The sequence below is a fragment of the Fusarium pseudograminearum genome, chromosome 1 (assembly GCF_000303195.2).
Source record: "Fusarium pseudograminearum CS3096 chromosome 1, whole genome shotgun sequence".
Lineage (NCBI taxonomy): Eukaryota > Fungi > Ascomycota > Sordariomycetes > Hypocreales > Nectriaceae > Fusarium > Fusarium pseudograminearum.
The window spans coordinates 2,146,806-2,159,554 of NC_031951.1; the positions used below are offsets into that span (position 1 = coordinate 2,146,806).

Consider the following 12,749-nt stretch of genomic DNA (forward strand, 5'->3'; position numbering starts at 1 on the left):
TCATATTGAGTTATGCCTTGTCCTGACATAGGCTTAATAGTTATTACAACCTATGTGTGTATCATGCCACATTCCACATGTAAAAAATAAAATAAAAAAAATAGCCGTCATCTGTTCTCACCAACTGAACGGCGGGAGCGGGAGCGGGTGAGCGAGTTGGCGCACGGCACCAGATCAGAGGAGAAGGACCTGACAGCTGTTGACGTGTAGTAAACTAAGTACCTCCTCCCCAGACGCTTGCATCCTCTGAGTCAGGATAAAAGAAAGCCACAACGGCGATAATGATGTACACCGCGCAGAGCAGGGCACCTTCTAGGTAGTTGCTTCTGCCGTCCAATACAAGAAAGTTGACAATAAAGGCCGATACAAAGAGACACACGGTCTCGAAAAGCGTAAAGTACAATGTCATCTCCTTGTTCATGATCCATCCCAGGATCACCATGAAAGGAGTGAGGAGAAGAGCAATCTGAATAGAACTTCCTACAGCAACACCGATGGCGAGATCCATGTTGTTTTTGTAGGCGACCTTGATAGCGGTGACGTGCTCAGCAGCGTTACCGACGATGGGCAGAATGATCAGACCGATTCCGACCTGGTTGATGTGAGAAGTTTTAACGACATCCTGAATTGAGTCGACAAGAAACTCGGCGCAGACTGCAACCAGGGCCGTGGAAATAAGAAGAAGGATGACAGCGGCAAGTTGGGAAAGGTGTTCCCCCTCCTCCTCCTCCTCGTCACTGTCGGTGGACTTAACACCGGGAGCATTCAACTTGGGTGGAATCTGAGCCGGCAACATTGCACCGGGAGCTCGTAACTGTAAACGATCGGGGAGAGAATTGGTACGTCGAATACCGTAACGGACGTGGGGGGCTGGGCCGGAGGCCGCGGTAGGTTTCTCAGTGAAAACAGGAGCCAGAGCTTTGACAGAAATTCCTCTTAGAGGGAATGGTCGTTTGCCCCCATTGGTTGAAGGACCGGCTTCAAGGTCGTCCTGTACTGCAAAATCCACACGGCGAGGCTCTCCTTCCCCCTTAGTATCAGGTATGCTTTCTGGTAGATTGTTCTGGGATTGGGCGTTTTTGGCTTCCTTCTTAGCTTTGCGGGCCTCCTTCTTGCTTCTGCGATGCCTGTGTCGGCGATAACGTCGGCGTCTGTGGGAGCGCTCTGCCTCTTCCTCGTCGTCATCGTCAACGGCATGCTCACTTCCTTCATAAGAAGCTGTACGAGGAACTCGCTGACGTGACGCTTTTGCCTCAGAAACTTCTTCCTGTGGCGTGGTGGTGTTGTTGGTTGCAAATGAAGCGGACCGGGTTCCCTTGGTATCAGCGGTGTCGGTGGAAGCAGCGCTAGATCTTCGGTGTCGTCTGTTACGAAGAACCTTCTTCATTCTCTTTCTCATAGTTCCGTGAGATGAGTCAGAGTCAGATGAGTCCGAACTCGAGGATGAGCTGTCATCAGAGCTGGATGAATCCAGGAAGCCAGCAGCAGGTCCAGGTGCCAACTCAGCATCAATAATGTGCTGAGGGGTAGATTCGTACATGTATGCATGCGATTTGAGCTGGAATGTGAGGTAAATGACATATACGATCAGAAGGACCACGCTGGTTGCGCGACTGATTTTGAGCGACTCTCGGTCTGCCTTGTCGTTATCCTTGAATGAGGCGTGGAAAGCAGTCTGTTATTGATGTTAGTACTAGTTCGCAAGTGTCAATGGCCTCACATACCGGCAAAACCAGGCTGATAACACTCAGACTGAGCAGACAAGCGCTCATCTGTGTAACAGTACTGTTGTAGACCTGTTCGCGGAATCGTAAACCGCCCAATAGCATACTCATACCCAGAATTAAAAGAAGGTTTGCAAGAATTGAGCCTAGAAGTGCTGATTGTACAACGCGGATTTCGTTCTTGACCAGGGCGAGGATAAAGATGATCAACTCGACGGCATTGCCTAGAGATGGTGTTAGCTGACTAGCACTCAAGAATCAGACGAGAAGAAAATGATTTCACTTGAGATATAGGTTTACTATGTAATCCTGATACTTCAAATATGTTTTGAGATAACTTACCAAAGGTAACGTTCAACAACGCGCCAAGGGCATCTCCCATTTTGAGAGCAACAGATTCGGTAGCGAATGCCAAGAGTCCAGCAAGGGGAATGATTGCAATAGCATTCATACCAAAAACAAGACCTGCAGGGACGCCATGAACCTGAGATACGGCAATGCCCACGGGGACAAATACCATAAAAACATTGAGCCAGCTATAAGTAATGACGATTCTAACACTACGCTTCAGCTCGGCAAAAAAACCAGCATTTTTACTAGTTGTGCTTGAGGTTTCTCCTTGTGCAGGCTCTTCGGCCTTGCTGGGACCTTCTAGGACAGACCCCGAGCCTGCAGCAGGAGACGAGACATCGCCGGCAGAGGGGATCTTGTGCAGAGACTTGGTCTTGCGTCCATTTTGATTATCCGATCGAGTCTTCTTCTCGTCGAATTCTTGAAGTCGAGGTTGCTCACTCAAGCCCTGAGCAGTTGGCGCTGTGGGTTGTGCACCAGAGCGACTGCCATCTATATTGGGTGGTTCAGAGGAAGCTTCCTTCATCGAACAGGTGTTTTGTTACTCTAGAGAGTATGAGTTGAGGGCAAGCGTTTGACTATCGAGTGAAGATAGCTGTCTTTGAGGCTTTGTTGAGCTTGGAAGAGTGTGGTTGAAATGTGTAAGTGAGAAGGTGCAGAGAGAGCGGGAGCCAAGGCCTTGGCTTTAAGTCGGAAAGGTAGCCAAGTTTCCTAGGCTGGGATGACGCTTGTTTGTTCAGTGGATCACAGTGGCGCCGGTGGAGAATGATTCACTGTAAAGAGTGGCTGGAGCTGTCCAGACCGGGAGTCCAGCGTTGTGATGGATATCCGATGTCGTCAAACAGCTGAGGCAGCCCGCTAGAGTAACTCGTGATTGGCTCTATGAACAAACATTAGAGGCAAAGTGAGGCGGTGCAGCCTCACGGACTGTGACATTATCTAGCGTTTGCCTCCAAATTGTTCTCCCTTGTCAAGTCAAACAGATCTGGATGGTTCCATTCACCTCACTCTTCTATCTATTCTTTGACTCCACGACTGCACCAAGCCTCTAGTCGTGACAAAGACCATCAAAGAGATCCAACGCCTTTCTTCAAAGCTCCATATTCCAAACGAGATGGTCCAGCAAACAGACTACTGGGGTCACACATCAAACAACAAGCTTATCAATGGATCCCCATCTTTCTCGGATTTGAGGTGCCGGGTCAGGCTTGGCATGATCACATCGGCAGCTCATTAACCAGATGAAGCAAAGATCGACAGGAACCACAATCAAGTTTCCTAAGCTGTGGCTCAGCTCATCCATATCAATCGTCAACAACAACCCTGACTACTCCGTACCATCATACTGTGCTTGACGCAGTATCACTCAGCAGGACCTGTTTTGATAAATCACATACATACAACTGGCGAATCCGACACTGCAAGTGACGTGACGTAGGCTGCCAACAAAGCATTGAGTAACTATGTATCATACGGAGATAGCATTCGGGTGTAACTTGCGTCGGAGCCGAATGGTAAATTCAAGTCAATACGCCGATGTATTTGAATACGCGAATACGCAAATGCCAGCTTTGCACCTAGTTACGCTGCCCAAGTGACGCAAGTCTCTAGAAGGGACACAAATCCCAGTCTCATACACATATATTCTGCAGCTGTTAATTTCAAAAGCAGGACAGAACATAAAAGGTGTCTTGTAGTTATGGTCTGTGGTGCAAAAATAATTCACCCAGAAAATGGCCGAAAATGGTATCAGTTGACCCAGCGATTTTGTCTCTTACAATCGTGGAAGCTAAGTCTTTACGGGATAGTACTGAGAATAAGCATGTTTGCTGATCGAGCACTTACCAAGGTAGGCAATAGTGGCGACTTTCTGACTCGATAGTTTCTTAGCACGCTCAGTAAACTTCCCAGCTAATTCATGACTCGTGATCTGCTTGGCAAGAGGAACCGTCTGCAACGTTCATCTCACAGTTTATGTCACCACCGTATCCTCAGAGATTCACCTGCCAAGTTGAACTAGCATTATACTAACTCACTCAACTAGGTAGGGATGGTAGTTCCATCATCCCTGGTTTCGTTTCCTAGGAGAACTCGTGTTTACAATCAGCAACTAGTAACCAGAAAACATGCAACCCCACGAATAGATCGTCAGCTAACTTGGCCGGTCAACAAGCATTAGTCCAGCTGCTATTTTGCCCATCCACGATTGACTAGCGACAACTCACCGTCAAAGCAAAAGACTGACCGCCAGTTGATGTGATTGTAGCAGTCAAAGCACAGCCAGTACCTTACATAGGTAGGTAGTCAAAATAAGCTGCCCGTTACAAACACCATCACAAACAGACGAGATAAACGGCTGGAATTTTAAATCACGGCCATGTTAGAGTTTATACGCATGTAAGCATGATATGGCACCTCAATCAGTGCCGTTTCATAGAGCATCATATATATCTCCTTCGTTAAACACAGTTGGAAACTTTAGCATCTTTGATAAAAAATCGTTCAGGTCACATTCAATTCATGGATCCGTTCGTTAGTGTCTCCCTTTGAGACAAATATGGGCTGAGATGCGTTTGTATAGACACAGACAAATAAAATAATAATAACACTCTTTCTTTCCCTGGACTCTTCCGTCTTTCTTTCTTTCTTTCGTTCTTTCTCCTCCCTCTTTCGCGGCTCCAGAGTGTACAGAAACATGGGGTTGTCCAGCCCACATCTTGTTCCCATCTTTCCGCTCGTAAATCAACAAACTTTGCATAAACCGAGTAACTGTATGTAGTGGAATATAACTATCCGGGACCACCAAAGTCTCAATCTCATATCCCCCTTGCGCCATGATGTGTGTGTTTGTGTGTGTGAAGTATGTGTAGTTGTGTGTGCGTGCGGAAAAGGACCAACCCCGGGTGGTCTCCAAGTTGCGAATGGGCATCGTCGAGAGCCCTTGGTGTTCGTCCCTCATTACTGGTAGCTGAATATGTGGTGTTGTGTGTCCCGGCAAAAAACAATAGACAATGACAATTATAGCATCCAACTGCGAACATTGGTGCGGAACTTCCCGACAAGAGATCTTTCAAATTGAGACGGTACGCCGTTAACTCCAGGTGCTTCAAGCATGCTTTGTTCACCGGTCCTCACCACCCCTCGCCTTTCCACGTCTCCTGAAGAAGTCCATGACACGCTTGGCGGCTCCGCTGCTTCCTTCGTGACCACGGTAGTTCTCTCCATCATAGGCATCTGCGAACTTCTTGTGACTCTTGTGAAGCACACCCGGACGGTCCTCGCGGCTACTTCCAACAGGGCGGCCATCGTATCCTTCAGACCCGGAAAAGTCTTCTTGGTACGGGCGAGATCGTGGATCGTTAGGCCGTCGCATATCCACCGATGAATCTGAACCAGTATTTAAATGGCTTCCTCCTTGGATATAAGTTGGAATGGCGCTAGGTCTTCGGCCATCCTGTTGCTGAGATCCATATCGGGTGTTGTACACAGGACTGGATTGTGCTGTATCACGCTGGGGGTACTGCTCGTAGGGCGCGTCAAAGTAAGGCTCGCTGTATCGGGGCTCATCGTGAGCGCTGTAGCCGCGGAGTTGCTCAGTTCGAGGATGCTGAATGGGCAGATCCTGCTGTGAATCCGCTTCAGACCCCGTCACGCTTCCCTCGTTTCTGCCTAGGCCCATAGCCTTGGCCAAAGAAAATCGACGGTTCTGCTTGTCACTTGAGCCTTGAACACTGCCACTACGCTTCTTGCCAAGACCGATCGAGAAGGACCGTCTGGAGGCCTTCGAATCCATTGAGGGCCTGGGACCAGCATCCTCACCTGGCAACATTGTGTTTGACATGCTGACAGGAGGATACTTCCGGGATGACTTTTCAGCCTGCTGCTGCTGCTGTTGTTGCTGCTGCTGCTGCTGCTCGGGTCGTTTCTTAGACCGGCCACCAAAGATAGATCCACTACGACCCATGATTTTGCTGCCAATATCACCCAGAGTATTCGATCGCTTATGGCCTCTACCAGCCGCCTTGGTCTCGTTCTGGAATGTCGTCATCTTCATCACTTTAGGAGGAACACTGCCAACATCCTTAGCAATATTGCCCTCCTCCTCAGGATTTTGTGGTTGCTGAATTCGGCCATGAGCATTTGTATCGGCGATGGTAGGTGGTGCAGGCTGGCCGTAATTGGTTTGAGATTGCAGACCCATCGAGGTAGAGGATTGCATTGATCCCTGTGTTCGCGGCCTTGTCGTAGTGGTTCCACCAGTCATGAAAGCATTGTCGGAAGTGGCGCGCGTGTCGCGAGATGGCCTGTGGGGAGGAGGCGCATTTTTGTGTGAGCTCTGGGGACGTCTCGACTGCTGAGCACGAGAGGGGTTGTCCTTGGTCAGTGGCGGTTCACGAGGCAGAGGCTTCTCGGTAACAGGCTCGGGCGTATCAGCAGGTTGCTGCTGCTGTAGCGAGTGGGAACTAGGTTTCGAAGGCGCAGCATCGGCACCACGTTGGGTTTTTGTTGTAGGGGCCACGTATTCGACCTGGACTGTTCTTCGCTTAGCATCCTTGGGTGTGCCGCGATGAGTAGCCTCAGAATCGGGATCGACACTGCCATGCGTCTTGGCCAATCCTCCAACAACAGGAGGATGAGATTGCTTGTGCTTCGAAGCCTCACGAACCGAGTTGCTTCGGGCGACGGTCGGCGCCTCAGCGTAGTCGTCGGGAGAAACACCTGAGTCGGGTACCTCGGAAGGTAGTGTTGTCGAGCTGGTGATGAACTCAACGAGATTGGCGTACTCACTCAGCCAGCTGTGTCGAGCAACTTCGAACAAATCCGCTCTCTTGCGGGGGTTAGGAACGAGAATGCGGCGGAGAAGGTCTCGAGCGTGAGGGGTGACGTATTCAGGGAAGGTCAAAGGAGTCGTCACAATGTATTTGTATAGAAGGTTGATGTTGTCGCCTTCGGGGTTGGCAGGATCGTCGTCGAAGGGGAGGTAGCCGGCAAGCATGGCGTACTACAACAGGTCAGTTCAACATCCACTTTCTCGCGCCAATTGCGGAACTTACCAGAATGACACCACAACTCCAGACATCCACCTTACGACCAGTGTATAGAGAATCGCTGACAACCAGTTCAGGCGCGGCATAACAAGGACTTCCACAGCTTGTCTGCATGAGATCACCCTTCCTGGAGCCGTTCATTTTAACTCGATCCAGGCCCATTCGCTTCACGAACTCCTTGTCTGTAAGGTTAAGTTCCTCCTCCTTAGTCAATTCTTCGTGGGCATCAAAAGTGTTTGCGAAGCCAAAGTCGGTGATGATAATGTTGCGGTTACGATCGAGAAGCAGGTTTTCCAGCTTCAAGTCGCGGTGCACTATTCCCTTCTTGTGGAGGTAACCAACGCCCGACACAAGCTGGGCGAACAAGCGACGAGCAGCATTGTCTTTCAGGTATCGGTGGTTGAGGATATAATCGAAAAGTTCACCTCCAGATGCGTATTCAAGAATGATACCTATGTGTCGGTCTGTCTCGACCTTGTCGATCAGACGCACAATGTTGGGGTGCTGAACCCCGCGAAGGATGGCAACCTCGCGGTAAATCTTAGCAAATCGAGAGGGATTGCTTCCGACAGTGTCCCTCTTGATAAGCTTAATGGCAACCTGTCATTGTAAGTATCGTGTCTCTAGAATGATGAATTACAAAAGCTTACTTGAACGCTGCTGTCTTGCTTCCAGCCTAGCTTCACCTTGCCGAATTCACCCTCACCAATGGTGTTGCCAAGAATGAAATCGCCAAATTTGGTGTTGCCCTTGTTACTACGGCTGTGGTCATGCCGACTTCGCTGCCTTCGTTCTTCTCCATGTTCGCCTGTTGCGACAGCAGGAGGAGGCGCGGTTGAATCGTCGCCGTTGTGCTGGTTTGATGCATGGTTGCGATCCCGGTCGATGGTGTCTTGAGCAGCAGCAATGGCTTTTGTTAAGCTGTCAGTGGCATCGTGGACGGGTTTCGAAGGCGTGCTGTGGGCGGATCGAACGGGCAATTGTGATGGTGCGGTCTTGCCATCCCGGCTGCTGGCTCGGGCAGCAGCGTCAGCCTTGCTGCTTCTGTAGCCATTCTCTGCAGCGGCTTGTTCACCACGCGATCCAGTTCGTGTGGATTCGTTTCGGCGGGGTGAACTTGGAGGCTTTTCGTTAGGATAATGAGACCTTCGCGAGCTACCACTCTGGTGGTTAGAGGAGCTCCGCGGAGGAGCGACGGGAGGCATGTTGCCTTGCCAGTCAGAGGCAACTGGTTCTTGGTGGTTGGCCGCTGAAGCGGTGACGGGTGAACCGAAGCCGGGAGTTAGATGATAAGAAGGCGAGGGAGCGCTGTCGTTCGTTTTTCGTGAAGGAGGTCGTCGCGATGATGAAGAAGCGGTCGAGGTCTGCTGGGCATTGTACGCCTGGCTGTTAGGGGATGATTGTGAGGGCCTGTACTGGCGGGACGACGGTGTGCCCAAGGGGGACGAAGCCAGAGCGGTGTGTTGATGGGGGGCCGTTTGTAGGGCAGCCGACGACATCTTCCACGCCCAAACGCGTTAATAAAAGGAAGCGAACGGATGGAACCGTTTTTGCACAGGGAGCGTTTTCAAGTCCCAAAGTATTATACAACAGCTGTGCGCGAGAAGCGGTTTTCTGACGGTAGCGCCCAGAAAAAAAGACCCAGCTGGCGACGCGGATATGCAGGTCGAAATACCTGGCAGTTTCAGTCGGCCCAGTCTAGGGAAGCGCTGAACCGGGGACAAATGCAAGCGGCTCCAGACGAGTACAGCAAGGTACCTGATGTAAGCGACTATTACGGGGAAAGTCGACTCCCAAAAGGATGAAGAAAATAGAAAGAATGGAAGCAAATCAAAGTCGGGTTGGGTCAGATTAGTTAAAAAGTTGATGTCGTGAATCGACAAGATTTCATTTCATGGTGCGCGCGCGACAAATTAAGTTGCTCGAGATCGGTTGTATCCGCTCCAATGCGTTTTGATTGCTATACCGGTCGATATCGAACGTAATTCGAGGCGAACAGTAAGGATCCAATACAAGGTCGGGTTGCAGCTAACGGGCGCGACAGGCGATCAGAATTAGGATTGGATTGGAGCACAGCTGACGCTGGATGCGTTGGCAGGCGGGCTGAGGTTGTTTTTTCTTGTTGTTGTGTTGTTCCGTTGCGTTGCGCTCGCTGCGGCTTGGGCCTTGGGCCTTGGGGTCCTGCAGGTGCTAATTAGGCGATGAGACTGGATTGGATCCAATTGGACTGGGCTTGGGTCGTTGGAGGTTGGAGGTTGGGATAATATGCGCGATAGCAGCGAGATCGAACCAAACGCTCCTCAATGCAATGCGATGCGAACGCGCAAACGCTTAAATCAGACGCGAGAGGGAGAGAAAAGGTTTGGAGTCACCAGAAAACAGGCGAAATAAAAAAAGAGGATGGGAAAAAACGAGACCGGGGACGAGGTTTCAATTAAACGGGCGAGGGTATAGAGTACAACTAACAGCCAAGTACAGCAGAAATTTTAATTGGGTTTAGCACCATAAAAAAAAGCCATGGAAGGTAGATAGGTACCTAGCAGAATGGTGTGAGGGCCGTGTCTGAGTCTGAGTCGAGTCGGGGCCTCACGCGCTATCAGGGACAGAATTGAGTGAGACTCTGGATTATAATCGAGAATCAAGTCAACAAGCAACAAGGCCAAGCAAGGTTGACGAGTGGAGTTTGAGGTGGAAGGGAACTTTCCAGGACCTGGTTTTGGTGGACGGGAGACCGGGGGCCAGAGCAAAAAAGAAACCATGCGCGCGATGTGAGGAGACGGTACTTAATTTACTGCGGGATAAATAGCAGATCTCGAGGTAGACAACATCACAAACTGGGAGAACCCTGGCAAACTCAGCCCAGTCCAGGGAAGGGAAGCCATTCACCAATTTCCCAGAAGGGGAACATTCAAGACTCAAAGACTCGGGCGCCAGGACAGGATGAGACGTTCTAAACCGTCATGTTTACACTATTAGCTAGGCCTCTTCAGGTACCTTGGCTTCCCTGGTACGGGTAGGCTGGGGTGGAAGGTTGGGTTGGGCTGCAGGAGGAGGAGGAGGATGGATTGGAGTGGAACCCCCCTCATCCTCTTTCATAGGTACTAAGTACTAATGGATGGAGGCCCTATCCACCACTAAAGACATTAACACAGGCCATTGACCAAACTAACGGTGCCTCTATACTAGGAAAGTGTTGGAGCATTGGCGACTTCCAAGACTTGGAGTGGATAGCAATGCTATGCCAAAAATAATAGACTCTCTTCTCTCTTCTCCAAAAGCAGATATTGCATATCTCATCCGATGCAAGGAGTAGGTAGTGAGGGTGGCTGGAAGGGGGACCATGCATGATCACAGATCCATATCACTGCAGTACCCCTGAATATAGCGCTGTCGTTCCTGCAGGTACGGAAACAGTGCCTACAGACAGATACGATGCGTTAGTATGCGCTGTATCATCATCCAACATCCATGTCTGGTCTGCCTGTCTGTCTATTGACTTCTACCCAACCCGACTCCTCCCTCCCCTCCTCTCAAGTGACTGATCTATTTACAGCCGAGTTGTTAGTTCCCGATGCCAAACTATCAGCTGGTCATGAGTGTCATGTCAACAAATATCCCGCAAATGACGAGACAACAGACAAGCTGGATAGATCCTTGAACAATTCAATGGCACATTTGTCACCGATATTGGATGACGACGATGGTTGCGGGCGAAGTAGGTGAACAAAGATTCAACCAAGGCTCTTATTTTTATTCTTGTCGTGTCCTGGTTCTCAAGATTGGAATATCATGCTTCACCAGCCATCTATCGGCCAGTGCTCACGCCAGCTCGTCACTCGATGCTCTGCTTTATCATGCTCTGTTTCGGGGTGTCTGAAGTAATCCAGGTCGGGGTCCATTCTGTGTTAGTCTACTGGTTCCCTTGTCCGGCCTGGAATTGAATTTTGGCGCCCAATAGCCAGAGTTCCGGCTACCGATTATTACTCGATATTTTGTATAGAATGCTTTCTTTGTTTAACCCCAACAACGAGGGAGAGTCTCTTTACTTTTAGATCCTGGTCCGGGGAACACGATCTGGAAGACAATGCACGAGGCATTGAGCATTAATCTTAAGAGTGGGCTTTGCAAAGGCGTTGACTCTTTGGGAAGAGGGTGGTGGTCTCAGCTCTGACTCTTTTTTTTTGTTGCTCTCTGTCAACTATTTTTGAACGACGTACGGAGTATACTTTGACTATAAACTCGTTACAGTGTACGGAGTGGCTTGGCTTTGGCTTGAACGGGTAGGTACATAACGTGCTGCTGAGCAGCGCGATCTGCATTGCATGGATGATATCAACGGGCACAACAACGTTGCGCCGTTTGGCTGCATTATACCTTGAACATCTATTTGCAAAGGCGCCCTGCATGATTTAATTGTTAGGCACGCAACCAATCATCCAATCTACTTCTCAGCATCGTGCACTCCGGTTTCAACAGCCGGACCACCTCGCCTGGGCCCGTCTGTTGTCTTTGCTCTCGTATTCCAGCCAGCCCGAGTCGATGCGCAGGTAGGACAAGGGGAAACTACTATACCGCTCGAGGTCAAGTTTCCACCCGGTTCGAGAAGTTTGAATGGAAGCAAGGAGACTTCTCTTGTGGTTTGTGCGTTTATAATAGGTCATTCTTTGTCGGTAGATGATGGAGCTGTCCTGCGTTCTACCGAACAACGTTTATTCACATGCCTCATACTAGTAGATAAATAACAACTCTATTTCCTTGCCCAGTACAGAGTATAACTGCCGATAAAGTTCCATCGATAGACTATTCTCATTTCGTGCACTTCCGCATGCACATCGATGCTATGGCTCAAGGGTAAGCTTCTCGATCCTTACAGATGCATCCGCATTAATTATAGAGACTAAAGCTCTCCTCACGCACACTTTGCTTCTTGGGCCTGCCTCTTTTTGCTACGGCATAAGCAAATTATCAGTTCAAGTCATTTTGATATGTATCACATTACGAACTTGTCACGATTTTTATTTTATTTTATTTTTCGTAACGAGGCAACAAAACCCTGATCTGAGGCGCCATGTCAATAAGCGACGGCGATCATCATCACTGGCTCGCAGCATCTTCCTTGACTGACAAGAAGCTCTTCCTGCCTCAAGTGGACATTTGTCCGATGAACCTCCCTCTTGACCCTTGCTTTTCTTTCGTTGTCTAACTTGTTCCTTTTTTTCTTTCAACATTTCCGTACCATCTTTTATCTCACGACGAGCCCGAATCTCGCTTGCCGGTAACGGTACCCCAGATACAGACAGATTCGATCATTTCAATGATTTCATAACCGAATTGATTGCATACATATCGGCTACTACTGTACAGTTCGGGTGATTCTTTGTTGTCCATGACTCTGAATCTGACCATTTTCCCGAGACATTTGCTTTTTTATCCGTCCAGATTCCGAAACAAGCTAATTTCCCTCACTAACTCGAACCTCCGACATAGATGCCATAAATACATCCACACGACGACGTTGATGAGATGAGACGAAACTAAATTCTGCACTTGACATCCGCAAGGACTACTCTTTGGTTATTCTCAAAGCTAACCATCAACACTAGCAGTTTGTGCCGTGCTGCGCGCT

General features: G+C 49.4%; 2 protein-coding genes across 2 annotated transcripts, besides 5 other annotated features; both read right to left on the reverse strand.

Moving 5' to 3' along the window:
• Nucleotides 1-80: 80 nt before the first annotated feature.
• Nucleotides 81-103: a repeat region.
• A 111-nt stretch (nt 104-214) lies between these two features.
• Nucleotides 215-2,601, reverse strand: FPSE_00308 (uncharacterized protein; the record flags this gene model as incomplete). Its single annotated transcript, XM_009253428.1, has 3 exons — nt 215-1,675; nt 1,725-1,948; nt 2,067-2,601. The coding sequence occupies 3 exons, from the start codon at nt 2,599-2,601 to the stop codon at nt 215-217; spliced, it is 2,220 nt and encodes a 739-aa protein (XP_009251703.1).
• A 2,107-nt stretch (nt 2,602-4,708) lies between these two features.
• Nucleotides 4,709-4,735: a microsatellite.
• Nucleotides 4,736-4,913: 178 nt separating this feature from the next.
• Nucleotides 4,914-4,960: a microsatellite.
• Nucleotides 4,961-5,196: 236 nt separating this feature from the next.
• On the reverse strand, nt 5,197-8,622 carry FPSE_00309 (uncharacterized protein; the record flags this gene model as incomplete). The annotated part of the gene is made up of 3 exons (XM_009253429.1): nt 5,197-7,077; nt 7,130-7,723; nt 7,774-8,622. The coding sequence occupies 3 exons, from the start codon at nt 8,620-8,622 to the stop codon at nt 5,197-5,199; spliced, it is 3,324 nt and encodes a 1,107-aa protein (XP_009251704.1).
• Nucleotides 5,953-5,990: a microsatellite.
• A 3,512-nt stretch (nt 8,623-12,134) lies between the features above and the next one.
• Nucleotides 12,135-12,156: a repeat region.
• The last annotated feature ends 593 nt before the right edge of the window (nt 12,157-12,749 follow it).